General features: G+C 41.3%; 1 protein-coding gene and 1 long non-coding RNA gene across 2 annotated transcripts in view; one reads left to right on the top strand and one right to left on the bottom strand.

The window, feature by feature from the left end:
• Nucleotides 1-22,710, top strand: part of ntn2 (netrin 2) — a 68,613-nt gene that overhangs the window by 15,380 nt on the left and 30,523 nt on the right. Inside the window, exon 2 of the mRNA XM_015045851.1 lies at nt 5,710-6,904. Coding sequence (XP_014901337.1) covers nt 5,854-6,904 — 1,051 coding nt within the window. The 5' untranslated portion in view covers nt 5,710-5,853. The remainder of the gene's footprint in view (nt 1-5,709; nt 6,905-22,710) is intronic.
• The window catches only part of LOC106955589 (uncharacterized), a 31,561-nt gene continuing 10,505 nt past the window's right edge, over nt 1,655-22,710 (bottom strand). Inside the window, exon 2 of the long non-coding RNA XR_001426614.1 lies at nt 1,655-1,951. This is a non-coding gene — a long non-coding RNA (uncharacterized LOC106955589). The remainder of the gene's footprint in view (nt 1,952-22,710) is intronic.

Genomic DNA, 22,710 nt, shown 5'->3' with positions numbered 1-22,710 from the left:
GAACCATGAATCCGAATACATCAACCCCTCTAGTTAGGGCTGTTAGTCATGAAAACCCATGATAACTCATGAAAACTCATGAAAACTCATGATAACTCATGAAAACTCATGAAAACTCATGATAACTCATGATAACTCATGATAACTCATGATAACTCATGATAACTCATGATAACTCATGATAACTCATGTTCCTATTTTCTTGAGGATAAAACTGAAGCCTGTGTTTTACAGAAGGATCCTTGTTTTGAGCTTTTATTTTTTTTTCTTGAATCAGACATAAATATAGTTGACACCTGATGTGAGATGAAACAGAAGTGGGGACTTGAGTCGTTAAAGGTGAACTATTCTGCTTCCTTGATCAGGTTAGGATGTAAGCTAAGCAAAACATGTTAAATACATTTTATTTACTCAAAATAATTCTTAGTCTGTTCAGTTCTGCCCATCTTGGGTTTTAGGGCATCTTGTCACTTTAAATCCAAATGAACAGTATCTGCTGATTTGTGACGTTACATTCAAGAGTTTTTTTAAAAGTCAACTGAGAATAAAGTGGAAATAATGAAATCATAATATTATGGCATTTTTCTCATAATAATATATTTTTACAGCATCCTTCTTGCATTAGTTCAACTTTATTCTCATAATTCCGACTTTATTCTTGTAATATGATTTTATTCTGGTAAAACAAAAACAATTAGTATGACCCTCCTACTCTGTTATATATCTAAATAAAAACAGAGGAAATATTTAATTCAAAATGTTTCAAACTCTTCCAATAGAAACATTTCATGTCAAACTGAACAGATAAACTCGTGTTTGGCTGGAAACACGTTTCTTCTGCAGGTTCTTTTTCTGCTACTGATTGTTGAAAGGTTTCATATGCAGTGACCCCTGCTGTTTAAAATGAGAACCACAGTGAAAGTCATGTTCCCCACTCACCAGGTGAAGATCCTCCGAACCCTGGAGCTTCAGTCTTTGTCTCAGCCGTTTCTCTCCCTCCTCACCCAAAGCCAAATACAACCTCTCAGCGACTTCTGTTTTCCTAATCTGTGAACTCTGACAGAGACGCCCTCGCTTGAAAGAAAGACATCTCAGCATGGGGTGATGTCCTGGAGTCAGGGAGAAGCTGAAATAACGTTCCCTGGAATGTCTGCGTTGAGGCCACCAGACCACCCTGCCATCTCGCAGTTTCCTTCTCTGTGTTGCTACGTCTGTTAGCAACAGACACGCCTCGCCCACCTTCACTAATTGGGCCGACTAAAAGAAACACCCAGTTGTCCTCGTGGCAAGTTTTTACATCTGTAAAATTCACATTTTGTAGATTTTCTATTAGGGATTCACCAGCTGCAGTTTTCTGGTCGATCGCTGGTTTTACGCTGTATGCTCTGTACAATGGCTGCTGGAAAAGACAGTGTTTTGTTGTTGATTTTCCATCCAGAAACTACTTGCTGCATTCTTGCTGGTTGTACAGGAGGCTCCACTTCTGCTTTTCAAAGATTTGCGGTTGCATAATTGCGCATCTGTTTGCAGCCATTTTCATGTGTGAGTGTAAACTTTGAGTTGGGGGGCGTGGCCAGCAGCAGCTCATTTGCATTTAAAGGGACAGGACGCTTTAAAACAGCTGGAAATAGGCAGACCTGAGGAGACTAGAAGCTCATTATCTAAGAATGATTTTATGCAAAAAACAGTGATGAACATGTTTTGAATAGGCCATACAGAGATCCTAAACTGTTCAGGAAAACATTATTGGGTCACCTTTAAATGCCATTGTGTGTGTCGCTGCGGTAATGTGGTCACATGTTAGCACAACAACATTCTCACCGTTGATCACCAGAGGAACGTCGTGGAGACAGAGAGGCAGGTTAGTTCGCATGTCGCTGAACTCCCAGCTGCCGCAGCAGCTCCTCGTTTCCAGAGGTTGGAGTCGCAGCCGACTCTGAAGGTGCAGCACCTGCAATGGGAAGCAGCCAGAAGGGGTCACTGTTGTTGTCATTCCTCCACTGAATAAAGTTTATTTTAACCATTTGTCTTATGGTTGTGACTTTACAGTGAGAAAAAGATTATTTTTTAAGAGTGCAGCAATAAACTGAGATCATATTCAGTTGTTTTGTTTTTGTTTTCACAGACAAAGGTTGTGTGGTTCATAATACAACAACTGTTTCAGAATAACGTCACTGTTTTATTCACTGACCCAATAATGATCGATATTATTTTCAGCAGTAAAATGTTTACTTTCTTATTTTAAAAAGGAAACAAATTATTTAGTTATTTAAAGTATTTCTAATATTATGTAAGAAAAACAATGGCATAAAGAAAAATCAGTAGAACGTGCAAAACTTTTTACATAATTAATCGTCAGAATTATCTATAGAATAATCAATGACTTAAATAAATTGTACGTTGAGGTCTTACTGTAGAGCAGGTGTCAAACTCAAGGCCCGAGGGCCAAATTTGGTCCACTGTAGCTTCTTATGTGGCCCTCCAGACTCTAAAGAGAAACAAAAATAGAGACTTCAAGGTAAATTTCCATCCTGCCCTGTTACATCTCCAGGTTATCGAGTTTTTGCAATCCCGCCGCACTTTTTCGCGCTGATGCATAACTGTGAGTTTATAGCAAATTCTCCGCAGAAATTATCAAAAACTTTTGGGTCAAAGTGAAGCTAACTCCCACCTGCAGGTGGCAGTATTTCTTGATTCTGCTCCACTGCTGCCTCAAAATTACTTACAGTCTGTGATCGAGTAACAAAAACTCACATTTATCGTCAAACATATTTCTTGCATATATTCATAAAATCAGTGATTTTTGTTTGCTACTGTGTTTCTGGCGGCCCTTTAAGAACATTCGTGATCTTGATGCTCCTGCAGATCTGAGCTGTAACACAGAGCAGGTTTCTGTTTGGGGGGAACTGCTAACACTTTCTGCTCATGTCTGTGTTAGCGGGCAGCTGAGAGGGTTTCAGCAGACGCCCTCTCTCTGATTGGCCTTCTCGCTGCTCTGCCAGATGCGCCGCGCGGCACCAGACCCTGGAAGATCCTTCAGCTGAGCCGCACACGGACTGCACCATATTTAGTCATCAGGCCCAGCGCCGTCCGTCTCAATCTGTCCCTCCGCCGTTTCTCCATGTCTGATCTGCTTCTCTTTAGTTCATTACTTGTCACTTTTGCTGCCTGCCATTTATCTTTCATGCTCCTGTTTTCCTTCACCTCATCTAATTTCTCTCTCCTCTTTTCCGTTTATTGTCTCCGTCACTGTGATTGGCCTTTTCTCCACATGTAGACGTTGGTAATCAGAAGCCAACAAATCGATCAGTTTCGTGTCCATAATCTTCCCAGACACCTCCAGCTTCACCACAGCTGTTTTCTTTACGGAGTGCTTTCCCTGACAAACACTCAGTTAAACTCAGATATTACTTTAAATACTCCTACAGGTTTTATTCTTTGCGTTGTCATTTGTAAAGTTACACAGTGATTTATCTACTGTTTCTATAAATAACTTAAATAAAAAAATGCTACATTAATGTTTTTGGTTTCAAAATCACCTAGTGAGCCCAGGTCGTCGTTACCTAGCAACACAGCCAAACCTTCCCTGTTACCTAGCAACCCCAGCAGAGCTCCAGCACATTTAGTCAGCCGGTTTAGTGCTGTACAATGGCTGCTTGCTTATTGGTTGAGCAGGAGGCTCCATAGTTGCGTTTCTGTTTGCAACCGTTTTCACTTGCAAATGTAAATGTTGAGTTTGGGGGTGGGGGGGGCGTGGCCAGCAGCAGCTTATTTGGATTTAAAGTGACAGGACGCTTAGATAACAGATTAAAATCTCATCTAATGATTTTGTACAAAAATGTAATGAATACATCTTGTGAAGCCTGTAAGCTGATCCTAAACTGTTCAAGGAAGCATAATAGTTCACCTTGAAGGTTGTCTTTGACTTTATGCTGAAACATTTTAAGTGGAAAGTGTTACAAAAAAGTATTTCATTTAAATGAGTTTAGTAGATGAGCAGCAGATGACATGGAAGCAGCTGTACTCCTGAGAACGGCCCAACGGCTGGGCTCTTAAGAGGGGTCCCATTTACCCGACCACTTGCTTCTTTATTGGGGGTTTCTGGCTTTGGACCCTTTGCACAAGAAAAGAACTTCTGTTTCTTTCTATTTTGGACTTAAACCCCTTAAAGCCTCGACTGAACTGGATACGGAGGCGGCCTTTTGTTGCACCGCCATGAAGAGGGATGCTGCAGGAAAGGAGACTGTGGGGGTATGAAGAGGTGGCTGGGCTTCATTGTAATTTAATAAACACCTTCAAAAGAGCATTGCAGAAACTTCTCCACTCCTCAGCAGCTTTTAGTGAAATCTTCCAGATTTGATAAAAAACGGGGGGATTAGGGAAGGAAAAGCTTCAGGCGATTCATACGTCTTTCTCTTAGCCGGGGCTTTTTCTCCCAGCACCACCCAAATCTTTCTCTCTCTGGGCGGAGCGGCCTCTCGCCTGGCTGTGGGCGTTTCAGTGCAGGTATCCGTCTGCACCCAGAGCCTTAAAGGCTTCAGCAGAGCGCCGTGGCCTGAAAGCCCCTCATGTGGGGAACAGTCTTCAATAACTATCACTTCTGGGGAATTTTCTGGTTCGACGACAGAAGATATCGCCGACTTTAGAAAAGGTCATCTGCTCAAAAACTGAGCAGCAGCGGCTGATTGCACTTAAAAATGACTTTTTGAAGAGACTTAAAGGATGGATGTTTATTACAATAAGAATTGTTCCAAGTTGAAGTTATTGTTTGGGCTGTTGGAATAATGTGGATCAAAGCCTGAAAAGGTTGATGTGCATTTTATTTTATGCAGTGGATGATTGGCATTTGATAAATCAAGTCTATTGTAATAGTTCAAACATCAAATATGCATTAATATCCTTATCTCCATTTTTGTGGGTTCAGCCAATCAGCTCCATAGAAAATCAACGGCGCTCCTGGATTGGCTGCAGTAACTCGTCAAGTCGCTTTGCAACCAGCTGCACATTTACTGGAAAAGAGGAAAACTTTTTAATCGTAAACAGAACCAACATGTCTGTATGATCCCGGCTGCTGACCCAGGAAAGCTCAGAAACTCACTTTCATTTTAGCTTCTGTCACGTAGATATTTTACCCCTCAGAAAGTTCCTCCAGTCATTTTGTTTCTTCACGTTTCAATTTGAAAACTGGCTTTAACTAAGACTTCTCGTTGTGAGACGACGCTGCAGTCCAGAGCTGTGGAAGCCACTCTTCTTCTCTTTTGTCAAGACTTTCCCTTTCAGCCGAGGTTCGACCCGAGTCGCACGCAGTTCGCAGCTTTGCACTCCCACATGGGGATTATGCGGGTGACTTCTGCCGTGCTTTTCAAGCCTGACCAGAAGGTGGGGGCAGTTTTGACCTGAATAGCAGAAATGAATGAGCGAGAGGCATTGAAATTCAAGATGCAGTCACTTGCAGCCTCTAATGTCTCTCTTTAAATGGTCACTTCCTTTCACTTGGGGCCTCATTTAACTGTCTGATCCTTGACAAGCTTTTAGTCAACGAAAACATTCACTCTGGCACTAGAGATTCATTTGAAGCTCCTTTATAAGGACAAGCTTAATGTGGGTTTAAAGACGTAGCTTTGTTTTATGTGTCACTTTCCAGCTTCTGTCCTGTTATGGTAAAGTTTGCCTGTGACACTGACCTTTCTGCCTGTTTCTCTCTTACAGGAAGGACTGGAGTGAAGGGCCACTGAGCTCAGACACTCTCCTTTCACTGAGTGAAAAACTCACAGCGCAGAAACACACGGACGCACCTTTCAGCGTTCTGCACAGCCCAAAGTCTGCAGGCGTCAACTCGGCCCTTTGAGCAGGATGAGGGAACCCCTGAGCTGCCCGCTGGGCTTGTTCTTCCTGCTAACTTCAGTCTCCACTCACAGTGCCACCAACCCTTTTGCAGGACAGCAGACGTCCTTGGACCCTTGCTATGATGAGGCCGGAGCTGCAAGGCGGTGCATCCCTGAGTTTATCAATGCCGCCTTTGGTAAGGAGGTGACCGTGTCCAGCGTCTGCGGCCGGCCTCCTTCCCGCTCCTGCAGTGTCGTTGAGCGCAGCGACGATCGCCCCTCTGTCCGCGCGTGTCAGATCTGCGATGCAGCCGACCCCCGGCGTGCCCACCCGGCCTCCTACCTTACAGACCTCAACTCAGCCCACAACCTCACCTGCTGGCAGTCGGAGAATCTGAACACGTCGCCCCACAACGTGACTCTCACCCTCTCTTTGGGGAAGAAGTTTGAGATCACGTACGTCAGTCTGCAGTTCTGCTCGCCCCGACCCGAATCCCTGGCGATATACAAAAGCATGGACTATGGCAAGACTTGGATGCCGTATCAGTTTTACTCGTCACAGTGCAGACGCATGTACAACAGGCCCAACAAAGCAACGATTACCAAACAGAACGAGCAGGAGGCGCTGTGCGCGGACGGCCACACTGAGATGTACCCTCTCTCTGGAGGACTTATCGCTTTCAGCACTCTGGACGGACGCCCCTCCGGCAAAGACTTCGACAACAGCCCCGTCCTCCAGGACTGGGTCACAGTCACTGATATTCGTGTCGTCTTCAGTCGGCCCCAGCTCCCCAGAGAGCTAGCGCTGGGCTCTGGAAGCAGCGTTGGAGGAAGGGACGACGACCCGATGGCGGTAACGTCAACGTTACCAACCTACTTCTATGCAGTGGGAGACTTCCAGGTCGGCGGAAGGTGCAAATGCAACGGGCACGCCTCGCGATGCCTGAAAGACAAGGAGGGGAAGCTGGTGTGTGACTGCAAACACAACACAGAGGGGCCTGAATGCGACCGGTGCAAACCCTTTCACTACGACCGGCCGTGGCAGAGAGCCAACGCTCGAGAGGCCAACGAGTGTCTGCGTAAGTCCCTCTGCTTTTCTTCATTAGTAGGCAACGCCGTCTGTGCTGCACTTGTTAAATCCTGTAAATATTTATGGAAGTGGTGGACAGAGGTGCAGAAAAAACATTTACTCTATAGAGCAGGAGGGTCAAACTCATTTTTGGGCCAAATGAAAAATCTGAATGTTCTTAAAGGGCCGGTGTGCCAGATTGTATTGATAAAACCCATTAAGCTGTTAAAATATCAATAAGTGTTTCTTAAATGAAATAATCGCTGATCAGTCCCTCCAGGATTTTGTGATTGTTTTTGTATTTTTTGCAATCAAAATTCCAGATTTTGTGGAACTAATTTAGAATATTTGTAAGAAATTTTGCGCTAATGTACGACGTTAAACGTTTTGCTACTCGTATCGATCACAGACTATAACTTGACATCACGTGATCCTGAGGCAACAATCAAACTCAATGTTTTTGACCAATTTTGAGGAAAAAATTGCAGCAAAAATCAAACAGAAAATGTGGGGATCTGTTGATTTTGTGTGAAAAACTGGAGACTTGTCGATGTAATCTGGAGTCCAAAGGGCCACATAAAAAGCTACGGCGGGCCAGATTTGGCCCCCGGGCCTCCAGTTTGACACCTTTGGTATAAAGAATCACAGTTTGTAGTTCTGGGAATCGTGAATCGACTCAAAATGCTCAAATTTTGATTTTAAAAGTTGTTTAGTGTTATGTCCAGTCGGCCATCGTAAATATTTTGATTCTTTCATAATTTTTATTAAGCCAACCTAATAATGGTCTTAAGTTTAATTTGATACAAAACCTACTTTTGTTTAAAATCTCATATATTTAACACACAACAGAAACTTATAGATTTCTTTTAAATAAATATTCTAGTCATTTAAACTCTTTTCCTCTTTCCAGTCACATAATTTCTACTCGGCTTGAACAGAAAAATTAGTTTCTGAATCAAAGTGTGATTACCGAAGTGGTAAAATTATGTTATTTCTATAATTAAATGTTTAAATTTACAAAACTTAAACTAAGATATTAAACTTGAAGCTCACCTCTTATATTTTATACTTTTCTTGCAGATATTTGACCGTTTTGATGTCTTTATTTTCCTGTAGTCGTTGACAGATGGTCATATTTTCTCTTGTTCGACATCAGAGATTTTCCATGGCTTTTGTGTGTAAATATGTGAAATAAATCCAGAAGTGTGAAGGTTTGAGGAGGAAACATACACTGCAATAATATTCTGTTTTATAGATCAGCTGGTTTTTATCCAGGTAAACATTTAAATCCTTGCTATCAATGTTTAACTCCTGATAACTGTAGAAATATGAGCCATAAATTCATCTTAAGGTTCTGGGAAGGTGAACAAAATGGACTGGAAACTTAATTTAATAACAGAGTCTACTTCCACATTTTGCTCTTTGCATTTAATTCAAAATGCAAGGTTTGTACTTTACTAGTTTGTTTTGTGAAGGGTGAAAAACTCTTTACTGCTAGCAAGTCTAAACACAGGATGACAGGATCTGGAGCCACTGGCGCTCTGCAGGGCCAGGCCATCCAAGAATGTCATTTGGCTGCTTTCTGTGCAAGTCATCCTGTCGCTTTATGAAACCCGACCAAGAAAAACTCCCAGCGTGTCGAGCAGGAACGTTTCTGCGCTGATTATATTGCATTTGATTAAAGATGAAGTTTTATCAGTGCACTGGCTTCAGCCTTGTGTTTGTTCTGGTAGCATAAATAGACTCAGGCTGAGCCAGCTTTGCTTGTCATAGGAATTTGTTAGCATAGGAAAATAAAACCGTATTAGAAACCGCTGTCCCCACTTTAACCTTTGCTCACCGAAATGAAATTACAGCCAGAGGGAGGAAAAGAAACAGTGTGTATTTTTCTAACATGTTGTAATTACCCGGTGAGCTGGCCTGAGGTCATATTTAGCACCGAACGGTGCCAGATTTGTTTAAAGGGACCAGGAGTGACAGAGCCAGAGCAGTAAGGCCAACAAATCCATCCTTTCCTCACCAGCTACTCTGAGCCTCCAGCGCCAACCTCAGCTTGGCTTCAGGCGGGACTTTAAGCCTCCATTTACTCAATGCAGACGGATGCAAACACACTCACAGGCCTTTCTTCAACAATATCCTGTCAATCCCTCAGTGGGCCCTCGCTCACGCTTTTCCACACGCCCTCCTTCAAATGTCCCGTGGCTGCTTGCGAAGTGTTGTACCTGCTTCCCGTAAATCTCTTTGCTGTGGGATTGATCTGTCACTTCGATCCAGAGCCTCTGGACAGAACCAGCAGGTTTCTGCTGGCCAGCTCCGATGACCTCATCCTGCTGCTCGGGCAGGGCGGTTCAGGCCCGCTCGCTGGTTGCACGCTATACCTGCTCATGCATTTAAACATGGCAGGACGTTACTCCCACTTCGTCTGCAGAGGTTCAGGGTAACTGTTGAGAACGTCTGTCTTTGTTTTTCTGTTTCATGCCTTCCTGAAGTGCTGGACCAGAGCACAGGTGTCAAACTCAAGGCCCAGGGGCCAAATCTGGTACGCCGTAGCGTTTTATGTGGCCCTCTGGGCTCCAGACGCAAAATTACATCAATCAGTCCCTCCAGAGTCTGGCAGAAATTTACGCAAAATCAATAAATCCCAGAATTTTTTGTACTAGTGCAAAATTGTGAGTTTATTGCAAAAAGTGTCAAAAATATTGGGCTGAAGTGATGCCAACTCCCACCTCCAGGTGGCAGTATTTCTTACTTCTGCTGCCTTAGATTCAATCAGTCAAGTTACACTGCAAAACATTAAATCTTAGAGTATTTTTGGTTTGGTTTCTTCACTTGAACTGAGACAAAACTAACTTACAGGACATTTTCAGCAACAGAAGCTTGTTTTAGGCCAATAATTCCTCAATATTGATGAAAAAGTTACAGTTTCACTGGCAGATTAAATTATAACATGGAAAAATAGGATTTATAACATAGGAGACAATCTAGAAATGTATCAATATTAAGGGATTTCACTGCAAAAACACAAAACCTTACCAAGTATTTTTGGCGTAAATATCTTAGTACAGTTGAAACAAAAACTTACAAGGAACTTTTCACCAAAATATGAGTTCGTTTTAAATTGATAATTTTGTAAGCAGTGATAAAAGCATGTCAGGTCCTCTGGTTGTTTATTTCACCAATAATGAGACATTTTCCCAGGTTCTAAGTGAAATAATCTGCCAGTGGAATTAGTATTTTTAAACCAATATTGATTTAAGACAAACGCCAAAATCCTGCTGAAAAGTTATTTGTAAGTTAGTTTTGTCTTAGTTTGAGTGAACTAAGACATTAGCACCAGACATCAGATAAAAATACTTTATGTGGCCCTCTGGAGCCTTGAGGGCCACATAAATAGCTTTGGCGGGCCAGATGTGGCCCGCGGGCCTCGGGTTTGACACATGTGCCCTAATGAGTCGTCTCTTAAATTTTTACCCCAAACAAAAAAACTTCCACCGACTGGTTTGTGTGATTCTTCAGTTTTCCTCAATGTTTGACAAGCCTTGCACCAAGATAACCGTCTGCTGTCTTGGCGAGCTCACTCACACACACACACCACTCTGTCCACCCACACACACACTCTCCACACACACCTATGTGCCGCCTTCATCGCCATGAATCGTCCCTGAAGACGCAGGTTTACCAACCCCTCCCGGAGCGGTGGAAGCCGTACGGCGGCGTGTTTGCGTTGAAGGAGCCGCGGAGGAAAAAGCCGTGATTCATCTCCGCTGCGCCTGAACCGCAGGACAGGATGAGGAAACGGATGATCAGAGCAATTCGGCTTCTGGCTTCTCTGTTGGCATGGCTGAAGTTATAATGCAAATACTTTATGTTGATTTAAAGATCCGGGGCACTACGTCACGCCTAATAGAGTCTGCCAGCACGTGACGTACGTGACGTCAGGACTCTGCCGCTCCGCCATGACGGTCATCAAAACCACCAGTGTGCTCAGAAAACGGACATCTGGCAGCCTAATGTCGCTTCTGTTTAGTTGATTTTACTTTAAAATGGCCGTAGGATGCTGCATAAACAGACAAGGACAGAAACCAAACGTGTCATTTTACTTTAGAACTTTTAACAGAGAAAGATACGAGAGCAGCCGTCAGTCGTGATGACTGTCAGCTTCGGTGTGAGCACGGATTTACAGCGAAAACTTTTTACAAGAAAAGTAACGTTCATATACTTCATAATGTGACGACACTCGATTTTAGTTAATAGATTGCTCAACAGCGCCACCCTGGGAATGTGACCTTTTGTTTAAGGCACACAGGTTCGGTTATGCGAAGGATTGAAACATCCGAGATTAAAGTTTACAAAAACCATTTATTAAATTCTTTTTTTTTTTATGTTTTTTTAAAACCAGTTTAAGAATGAAAAAGGGAAAACAAAGGAAGTGCAGTTACCGGCCGGAGGGGGCGCTATGGGGACGGCATCCACCAAACCACAAAAAAAAAAAAACCTTTAACACCAGACAGTGAGAAAACCCAAAATCAAGAATCACAAAACGCAGAAGAGGAAGACACCGTCACCGGACCTCTGCAACTGCAAAACAAAAGCAGTTAACCAATATAACAATCTTAAACCGAATGAAAGAATCTTGTAGATCAGCAGGAGGTGGGATGGGCTCCGATGCCCCAAACTCGCTTCAATGGAGGAGGATGAGGCCGCAGTCCGACTTTAAAACGAAGGTGCAGAAATCCGGGAGATGAAAGCAAACAGATCCGGAGACTAATGCAGACAGAGCAGAGCAGCAACGGCCCAACTGAGGGGGACCCTGAAAATTAGTCACCATTTTAAATAAAACTGGAACAAACTGGAGCTTAGATGAGCGTCAATTTCTTACCTGCCGATCCACAAACACTCGCAGGAAGAGAAGGAGCGCAGCGCAGTTTTACCTACGATCACACTTCAATTTAGATTTTCTGACCAAGATCAGCTAAAGTGCAGGGAGAGAGAACCACCAGGATATCAGCGCATCATGCACCAGCCGGCGATTTGTTGAGTTTCGCTGCCAGAGCCCACAGGACGCGAACCACAGTGGAGACCAAAGAGACACGTCCTGAATGGACGCAGCAGCTCCTGATATACACCACGCCCACCTCAAGAACCGGAACTTCTCACCTGGAAACTATTTGTGTAGAATTATGTATATTTCTATACCACTACAATAAGTAGGTGTAATTAGAAAGATGGAGAAGTTACCGCCTAACCGTTGGTTACCATGGAGACAGTGCCGCACCGTCATGTAGCCTAGCATGTATGGAAAAAACTGGTTAGCATCTCGTCTTTGTACGTTTTTAAGACTTGAAGGGGAAACTCTGTTCATGACGTAGTGACATAAATCACCTGCTGTGAATTCAGGCAAAGTCGGTAATTTGATCAACACGTCAGGAGATGATTATGTTAGTACCGTATTTTCCGGACTATAAGGCGCACAGAAAAGCCTTAAACTTTCTTAAAAATCAGCAGTGCGCCTTATGTGTGCAGTGAATTCCAAACCTGTCCCGTAAAGCGTACAGTACTACGCTGGCAGCGATGAACCAATCAGAGAATTGTTGTCCGAGCTCTGCTGAGCTTTTTAAACTAAATAATCCCACTGACATTTAATTTATAACATGGAAAAATATCTGCCACTAAAACTAAAACTTTTAAAAATCAATATTAATAAATTATTGACTTAAAACAAGCTCCTATATGTAGCTAAGAAGTTACTTATAAGTTAGTTTTGTGAAGCTGTTTTTATGATTTGGACCTATAAATTATTCACATTGTTTAATTAAATGCAGTTTGTAGATGCAGAGCAGGTACAACAAAGATAAAATCACAATAATCACATTTTTGCCTTTGAAATTTAATGATTTTTTGAGTGAATACTTTCAGTTTGGTGATTTTGGCCAAAACTTGCAAAGCACCAAACTCAACCGTTGTCGTATTTAATCCCTATTTTCCCTCCATACATCACATATATAATATTTCTGCTATTGCATCATGCCTGCAACACAACTACGACAGTCAGGCTCAACCTTTCACACCACAGGAATACAGATGCTTTACGTTACGGGTGAGCTGAGGCTTTTTGGGTTCTGTGGCTCTGGTGGCGCCGCCCCTGTTTGTGGAGAGCGATATGTTGAAGTAGCAGCAGCTCGAAAGGGAAACGTTGTGATCCAGCAGCTGGACTCGCGTGTCACAAGCGAAGCGGCGGCCAGGAGCAGTTGCTCAGAACATGGCACAGATGAAGTTAACTGAGCTGGAAAAACCTCTGAAGTACAAACTCCCCCTTTATTATGCTCACTTTGGTAAATCTCTCTCCTCAATAACCTCACTGGCAGGCGGCAGATGGTTATTCCTGCTGATTAGACTTCCAAAATAGCCTCCCCCCTCACCGTCTCAAGGGCAGGCAGAGGTCAGGCCCAGTCATCCAGCAGCTCGGCCAACGGGCTTTTTACACCTGCGGATCCTGAAATCTACCACATTCAACTGGTACGGTTTGGCCAGCGTGAACATTAATATCTTTATCTGCATTATATTTAATCATTACATGCAGAAGAATAGGATTTACATGTTGTTTTGAGTAAAACATATTTAGAAAACTGATCAATGACATCATGGCTGGAGGTTAAGAGAGCAATGATCTTTATTTATGTGACTTAAAGGAATAATTCTGGATTTATTTAGTGGTGATATAATAAAAAGTTACTATATTCCCTTAAAAGGAACACGTATTATGCAAAAATTCACATTTTGCATGTTTTTATACTTCAATTTTGGTCTCTACTGCTTCTAAAAACAACTTAAATGCTTAAAAAACTGTTGATGTTTTGGCAATAAGTTCATGTTTTTTGGTGAAAATAAATCATTTCAAAAACGTTCAAAATGTAAAGTCACAAATCAGCAGGGACTTCAACGATACCTAGCAACCCCAGCAGAGCTCCAGCCCGTTACCTAGCAACCCCAGCAGAGCTATTTTTAACTTAAAAAATGGTGCAGTAGAGTAAAAAGTATAGTTCTTTAAATGAACAGTATCAAACTCAGGATGATCAGAATTAAATTAGCATTAGGTTGCTAATGGCTACCAAACAATATTTACATGAACCTGCACCAGCAGTACTACAGGCTACTTTCCTAGATAAAATCTTGTTTCTATTGGCTCTGTTAGGTTTCAGATTTACATCCAGTGTGCATGTTGGGCTCAGATCAGCTGGACTTCAGGAAGGAATTACACTGAAAAAAATAAATAAATAAGCAGAGCTCTTAAAAAAAACTTGTGCTAATTGGTCATAAGTAACTGAAGTTTGTCAAACTTACATTATTTACCTTTATTTAACTTGACAAACACGATAAATTAACTTGGATAAACTTAATTTGATCCCTTGTGACCAATAAATTATCAACTCTGGTCTAAGTGACTTAAAGGTTTAATAACCAAGTTTATATTTCAAGGATTATTTTCAGAAAGGAGAAGGTTTAGGACAGTAGAGGTGAATTAGACTGGATGTTGAGTCTGAGACAAACTAATCTGGATTTATGAAAACTGAAGATGCCAAAAAAAGTTAACTTGTTTTTTTGGTTTTCACAGAATCTCACTTCAAAAATCCTGAACTATCCATTTAAAGCATCTTTGTCCGTTTTTAAAATTTCTTTAAAAAACGTTACAAAAGCCACAGGATGTTGCTTTAATATTGTTTTTGTAGTAAACAAAGTTAGCTTGCGGTGAAAAAAATGCAACAACACGATGAGGTCATTAGACAGGAGGTGCCTGAGCTCCGGCTGCCTGCAGAAAGCTCCGGAGTTTGTTCGGTGTGATTAGTTTACGCTGCAGCTTTGCTGTCAGGGTTTCGCTCTGGGCCGCGGCCAACCCGAAGGGGATTGATGCGATCCTGTTTTTGAGAAACCACCCAGAAAGGCTTTTCTTGCAGAAAGAAATGGAACATGGCGAAACGATTGTTAAAGACAGCGAAGTGTCGAGTAACAGACTGAATGCCACGGAGGTTTTAAAGCGCCCTGTGAGCGCCGATACATGTGTGAACGCCACATGTGGCCTAGTTGTGCCTTGCAGTGTTTCATCCCAGTGCCAAAGCAAACTGGGGAAGCTGCAGAACCAGTGCCCACCCTGCTTTCTCTGGCCCACGCTGCTTCTTCCTCACAGATGGTAGTAATCACCTCCCGAGGTGCCCGTCACCGTTCGGCCTCTCCTCTCTGGGCTGACTTTTGTCAAGGAGCGACTGTTTGCCAGGAGATGTTTCTCCTCTCCTGCTACTTATTTTACCTACTTTTTCCTGAGTTCTTTGTGTTTTTGTAACATAATTTATATGCTGTTGCAAACTCCCTCTGCTTTATTGCATGAGAAAATGTGTTTTTTGGCTGCCCATTGGTTTTTCTGGTTGCAGCCAGAACTGGAGACTATTAGGATAAAATACGTCTTTCAAAAGTATTCATACACCTCGAACCTTTTTATGTTATGTAAAATTACAGCTGCGTACTGTAACACGTTTTATTGGAGTTTTATGTGACAGAGCAACACAAAGTCGTGCGTAGTGGTGAGCTGGAAGATTTTTTTTTCATGCAAGACTTGAAGAGAGCTGTGTGCAGCAAAAAATGCACTGCAAAAAACACAAATCCTACCAAGCATTCCTGGTCTAGTTTTCAGCGCAAATATCTTAGTATACATGAAATAAGACAACATTAATTTACAATTTTCAGCAAGAGTATGACGTCACATGCACAAGATCTGGCCCGTCTCTGCTGGAGGGCAAAACGCTGCGCGCTAACAGTGACTAGCATCAGTTTTAGCTGTTGTCAAAATAACAGGCTAAATCTTTAATGTGCGCCTCATATATAAAAAGTCCTGGACGCAGTGCTTTACTACTTATTGTCAACACTACGACGATTATGTAACAAGGCCAGGAAAAAGTTTTAATTTAGAATAAGAGCATGAATATGAACGCTTCGCTATCTGAGAAATTCTTAACAGCCGATAAACTTCAGCATAAATGATGAACTTTAGTCAACTGAAAGTTTATAAAACCACAAACTTTATCTGGAAAAAAAACAATTTACGGGAAGATAAGTGAAGTAAATGTTTTCCAAGTTGGCAAAAAAGGCTTGAATCAAAAAATGAGGAGTCAGCAGATTAGTGGAGGCGCCAACAGTTTCTGACAGATTTCAGTTCAATAACTGGCTACAAATCTGGAAATGTAAAAATGTAATTTTTATGAAGAAAGAACCTTTTCTTAATGAAGATGAGGTCCTATTTTTCAGTAAACCATAACTAAAGAAAAAACACAATTGTTTTCTGCTAACCATAATAGTTATAATAAGATTAAAAAAAAACAAAATACTGCTCACTGTTTCACTTGATGGAAATTCAGGCCACATATTGTTTACCCCTTTCTGCTTTTTTGTGTTTTTCTCCTTTTAAACGTGAACTTTCAAGTAAATTCTCAACTATTCCTGTTATCTTTGGCAGAGTTAATGAACTTAAACAGTATATTCCATCTGTCACTTTGTTTTCCCAAACCAGCCAAGTCCTTGTAGTTGTATATGCCGTCAGTAAAGTCAGACATAGAACAGCTCCAGTTTCCCTCGGCTCACACTGATACACGGTGAGAATCTGACTGCAGACGCAGTTTCCTCCGCAGACGGCAGGATTTAGCCTGCAGGCTGGAAAAACTGGTGGCAGAGTGGAGATAACAATGTTTAGATGTGAGGAAGCAAACTGGACCAGTGAAGGAGAACAGAGCCGAAGACGCGACTCACGCACGCCCCCAACCTGGCAACGCTCCAGGGTAATCTAGTTAAAGTTTCTTCCTGTTTGACGCCATGCAGAAAGAGAAAACGAGCAGAAAAGCTACAAAAAAGCAGAGATAGACAGCTGTAAAATAATAGTTTATAAATCTGTTATGTTTTTTAGCCAGACTTGTGAGGACTGTTTCATTAATCAATGCGTCTAAAGATAAACGAATGGATGAGTTTCTCCAGATCTTACTGAGACTTTAGTCCTTTAATCCTGGAAATGTTATTCAGGTGATAGAAGACTGACTTTGTAATGGCCTTTATGTGACTGTGGGGGTGCTACATGGAAACCTCTGAAGAAGACACCGAGTGCAACTTTCTTCTTCACAAACTGTAAACAAAACTGGAGTTTTTAGGTGCTGTAGAATTTCTCTTTTGTCTTTAGCTAAAGACCATGAGCCATTTCTCCCACTAGCGCTAGAATAGTGCGTTTGTTTGGTTGTATTTACCCAGAATGCCCTGTGATGTGAAATAGTCCAATTTCTCTTTTTGGAGCGGTTTCTAAATTCTGTGCCTCTGGTATGGCACAAACCCTCCATTCGATAGGATGTTCGCGATATCAGAACTTTAATGGCAAATGTGTTTCCATCTCCCATTTTAGTGCATTAACACTTTTTCAGAAAAACCTAAAATCACCTCAAGCAAGAGTGATTATTTTTTTTTTTTTGCCAAACTGAGGAAGTTAATTGAAATGTTGCCGTTTCCATCAACTGTTTTTAATGTGATACTTCAAAATATCCACAAGTTGACGGAAACACGGTTTCTCTCAGGGTCTGTTCACACCTGGCAGTCAGTGTCTAGTGCATTGTTTAGTTGTATTTACCCACAATGCCCTGCGTTGTAGTCTACTTCCTGCTTTTGGATCGATCTTTGGTACAGTTGGCGTTCACATATGCATTTGAGTTCACTTCAACCAAACTGAGACCAAGGAATGTAGCTGGGTCAGAGTTTGTTTTTTCTTTGGTCCACAAAGAGTCAGATTAGCATTCACACTTCCTCAAACGAACCGGACTTTCTAGGCAAACGGACTGGAGTCGGATTAAAGTGGATTAAACAGAACCGGTGCAAACAGACCATCAAATAAACCTATTGATACTGAATAGAACCAATTAACAGTGTTTTTTACCTGGCAGTACTTAGTATGTGTGTTTTGAAAAAGATCATAATTTTGAGTTTGACTCGTCTGAAAATCATCCAGTTCTGGTTCTTTTCACTGCAGCATTTGATATGTGTGGAAAGTGGAGCGAAAGAGGAGAAATTATGAGAATTAGGGGGGACTGTAGGTTGAAGAGAGCTGTAAAGAGACTGCTCTTAATATCACAGTTTGAGGCTAACCACAAAGTGGGGGGACTGAAATGTGGTCAAAGACGTGTCTAACCCAGGCGAAAGTGGACCTGAAGCTGCCTCGTTACAGAGAGGCAGAAGCCCACGGATTTACAGTTTCTCGTTAGCGTCTTTTATCTGTTGGGCTCAGCTTGTTGTCTACAGCTCATTAGCGCTCAAAGAGTTTACATCTGTTCGAGATTCACTTTCTGGGCCTTTAGTCGCTTGGTTCTGTCGTGGATACAGCACCTCAAAGTGTGTGTGTGTGTGTGTGTGTGTGTGTGTGTGTGTGTGTTTTTAGTGTGCTCTCTGGTCTGGTTTGGCTATAATGAGGAGCTAATTAACCGGGTGTTTCCCTCGGTGCCCTGAGCAGGTGGCTGGAGCAGCCAGGTGGAACCCAGCCCACACACACACACACACACACACACACACACACTCACACACTGTAGCGTAGCATGTTTTGCCAGGCAGAGAGAGCGCCCGAGGGGGGCAGCAGCACGTCTGGACGGCTGCCCGGCCCAGAGGGGGAAGGTGGCGGTATGAGCCCTCCAGTTTTCAACGACCAATTTTAGCCGTGGGATTTGGGTTTTGCACAGGCATCCAAAATCAATTGGCTGTGCTCACCGGCTTGGCTTTGGCGTTTCACCCTGGACGAGAAACGAGGTTAGATTTATCCCTGACATACGGAGAGGGGAAGGAGAGGTGGCGCGCTCCGCTAATGCGCTAGCATTTATGCGTAGAGAGTGGGCTTCGAGGGCCAATTTGTCACCAGGCAGAGGAGAGAGGGGTTTTATTCAGAGCAGGCACATGTTAAAATAGATTAAAACAACTATTCCTTAGATTCATAAGAAAAATCTAACTAAGCTCTTTTCTTGTTCGGAAGCGTATGGAAAAGGATTAGGGACACTAAAAAAAAACTTTAAGAATTCTGACTTTAATCTTAAGATCAAAAGACAAAAAGTCAAGAATTTGTTTTTCTTTTTTTCAGTGACCCTTATCCTCTTTTGTACAGAAAACCTTCAAACCACTGCAGCATGTCTTTACTCACGTAAAAGTACAAAGTAGCCGCCCAAGAAATGAATCCAGAGTAAAAAGAAGTAAATGTTTTAACTGTTTGATCACATCTGATTTAACATTTAGAAATGACGACATCAGACTGAGAAAAATAAGAAGTGTGAAGGAAATTCTTGCATTTTAAAAACTAAAATGTTAAAAATAATACAAGCAAGGAACAATTACAGATGAACAAAGTCACAATAGATAAAAAGTTCTGTTGTGTTTTTCTTGTCTCATTTACATTTGGGGATTTTCACATGCAGCAGATAAACTGATAGTATGTCCACAAAGAGAAAATGGAGATAAATATCTAAGTCACACGAAGGGAAGTTTCCCCCCACAACAATTACCATTTGGCAACGTCGGCTCAATGACAAGGTGCTGAAAGGATATTCTTCTCTAATATTTTCCTCCTCTCTGCGCGTCCTCTCCCTTTTTGTCTCAGCATCTTTTCCTTTAGCCAAGACTGAAGCTTGTTTGTTGTTGGATTTCCACGACAACGTGAGAAACGAGCTTCACGCGTCTTTGAGCTGAACTGTGAGCCGTGAGCCAGTTTCTGGAGGATCAGAGAATATCTGCAGCGTTTCCAGCAGCATCAGATTCCCTCCACATCCAAAGAGCGTCTTCTTTCTGTTATGGTTCTGCTACGACAAAACCTGATACCGCTTTGAAACCGTGCAAAGTTTATCGTTGACTGGGTTTGTAATGGGGTAAAAACTTATAAGTTTATGTTTTTACTGACTTTGTTTCAAACATGGAAGGATAAGATGTGACTTCACCTCAAAAACATAAAATCTTTCCAAAATTACATCATCAGACGGATCAAAATATAAACTAAATGGAAATTTTAGGATTTTAAGGACCAAAATGACAATAATTCATAAAAACAACAAAATCAGGCAAAATACTTTTTTCTAAATCAATTTCTTTTAATAAAAAAACTTAAGTTTTTCATTCACTAAGTGAATGAAAAACAAAAATCCAGAAAAATTAGAAATAATTCACTACAAAAATACAAAATCTTACCAAGTATTTTTGGTTTAGTTTTTAGTGCAAACAGGTACATCTGAAATAAGACAAAACAAACGTATGTTTCACTTCTGGTTTAGCAAAATATAGTGTCTTATTTTAAGTAAATAATTCCTTAAAATAAGTGAAAAAGTTCTAGTTCCACTGGCGCCGTTACCTAGCAACACCAGTCAAGCCCAGTCGTCACCTAGCAACCGAGTTCTAGTTCTACTGCCGGATCATTTCACTTATAACAAGACATTGTTCCCACGTTTTAAATGAAATAATCGTACTTTTGCATCAGTAATAAAACAAACTCCTATATCTTGCTGAAGACTTACTTGTAACTAACTTTCTTATTTCAAGATATCTGCACAAGAAACAAGACAAAAATACTTGGTAAGGTTTTGTATTTTTGCAGTGTTTGTAATGTTATATATGAATTATAAATCGTGTTTAAAACAATAATGTTAGAAATGAACTGATCAGGGATTTTTTTTTAAAAGCTCTGACCATCCCATACCAGTTTTCCAGTTCTAGATTTTTTGTAATTAAATACGTAGAAATAAATGTTTTCTACTTTCTGCCTAAGTCAGATATGAATCTGACTTAATGATGTAGTGATATGCAATAGATTTACCTATTTGCAGATTTCTTCTGTGAACCAAAACTCCAACTTATTTGTGGACAATATGCCTACTGAAGTATTTTAGGCTGCGTCATGAAACTTTTTTTATTTTATATTTTTAAGAAATATTGAACTTGTAACAGTAGCTGATTTTCCATTCTGCAATTTGACATAAATTTGCTTAACAGAAACATGCCAATTTCCAAACATGTTTGATTTTTCGATAAAATGTTTTGGCACTAAGATGAGATGTGTTTTTTTTTTGTTTGTTTGTTTGTTTTGCCCACATCGAAATAGTTTGTTTTTTCTCCTGCAAACCTGGAACGGAAACATTTTTTTCACATCACACGAGTCACATGATCAACAACCAGAAATTACTACTGGCAGAAACGACAAAGATGACAGGAAGTAGTTGGTTAAGGAGGCGCTGTGTGTTTTTTAATCACTTAGCGTGTGAACAAACTTATTCATGTGTGATTCTGATTGCATTTTTCATTTAATGGAAACACCATTATTGAGAAGTTGCGTTTTATCAACATTTGTTGACAAAGTTTTGCTCACATTTGTAGTGGAAATGGAGCCATGGTGGATTATTTCTGTTGAATCTGATTTGGTTGAGCAGGTTGGACAAACACTTAAAAACAAACCCATAAACACTGCAGGAAAAAACACGTAAACCACACACACACACACACACACACACACACACACACACACACACACACACACACACACACACACGTTTCCTCACCTTTATAGTCTGCTAACATACAGTAACATGCCTCTGACCTTCTCTTTTCCTGTCCCGTTTCCAATCACTGAGCTTTTCTTTCATCCCAAACACAAATTCTTTCATTCTCCATGTCACGGTGGAGTTAAAGCCATCGCCACTACACATGTCAAATCATTTAAAGGTTAATTTCAGAGAGATTTCTTCACATTCTCCACACCTGAACATATCCCCTCCGAGTCCGGGCTTTGTCGGCAGATTGTGTTGCACAGCAGTAAGGCGAGAAGAAGCCGTGAAAAGGCCGACGTTGCCTCACTGGGGGAGAAATGGCAATCCGATGCTTTTATGTTCCCCTACAAGGTGTTAATGGACGCAACTGCTCACAGCTGTGCGCGCTTCCACGGTTCTCGAGCTGCATAACTTTGGTGATCCATCTGAGCCGTGTGTTCTTTGTCAACGTTCCTGCAGGGGAAGCCTGAGGAACGGTTCCCATGCATGAACACAGAGGAACCCAACGGTGATTTTACGCTTTTTCAGGATGTTTAACAACACTGAAAAAACACAAAATCTTACTAAATTAATTTTCAATTAGTCTAGTTTCTTGTGCAAATATCTTAGTACACTTGAAATAAGACAAAACTGATTCACAAAGAACTTTTCAGCAAGATGAAGGAGCTTGTTCAGAGTCTTGACTATTGATATGAAATACTAATTCCACTGGTAGATTATTTAAATGGGATTATGCAAAATTCCCATTTTCCATGTTTTTGTACTTTAATTTCAGTTTTTACTGTTTCTAAAAACAGACAAAGCAATTAAAAAAAACACACACAAAAAAAACAATATGGCAATATGTTCATGGTTTTTGGCGTCTGGAAAGTGAGCCATTTCAAAAACCAGGCACTGTGCAGTTACCTAGCAACCACAGCTGAGTTCCGTCCGTTACCTAGCAACCACAGTGGAGTTCCGTCTGTTACCTAGCAACCCAACCAGAGCTCTGATGCATTTGTTCATCATAGTTGTTGTAGATTTACCTTCCAGAAACCACTTGCTGAATTCTTGTTGGTTGTGCAGAAGGCTCCACTTCTGCTGTTCAAAGATGTACAGTTGTAAAACTGCAGTAGCTTGACAGAAAGCCCTAATGAAGCTCAAATAGGCAGAACTGACCAGAGTAAAATATCATTATATCAATATCATCTAAGTATGATTTTGTGTAAAAAAATATAATGAACATGTTTTGTAT

Source organism: Poecilia latipinna, unplaced genomic scaffold (assembly GCF_001443285.1).
Source record: "Poecilia latipinna isolate Pla-1442-1.1 unplaced genomic scaffold, P_latipinna-1.0 Scaffold751, whole genome shotgun sequence".
In the NCBI taxonomy this organism is placed as follows: Eukaryota; Metazoa; Chordata; class Actinopteri; order Cyprinodontiformes; family Poeciliidae; genus Poecilia; species Poecilia latipinna.
This window is presented reverse-complemented; position numbering and strand designations above follow the sequence as displayed.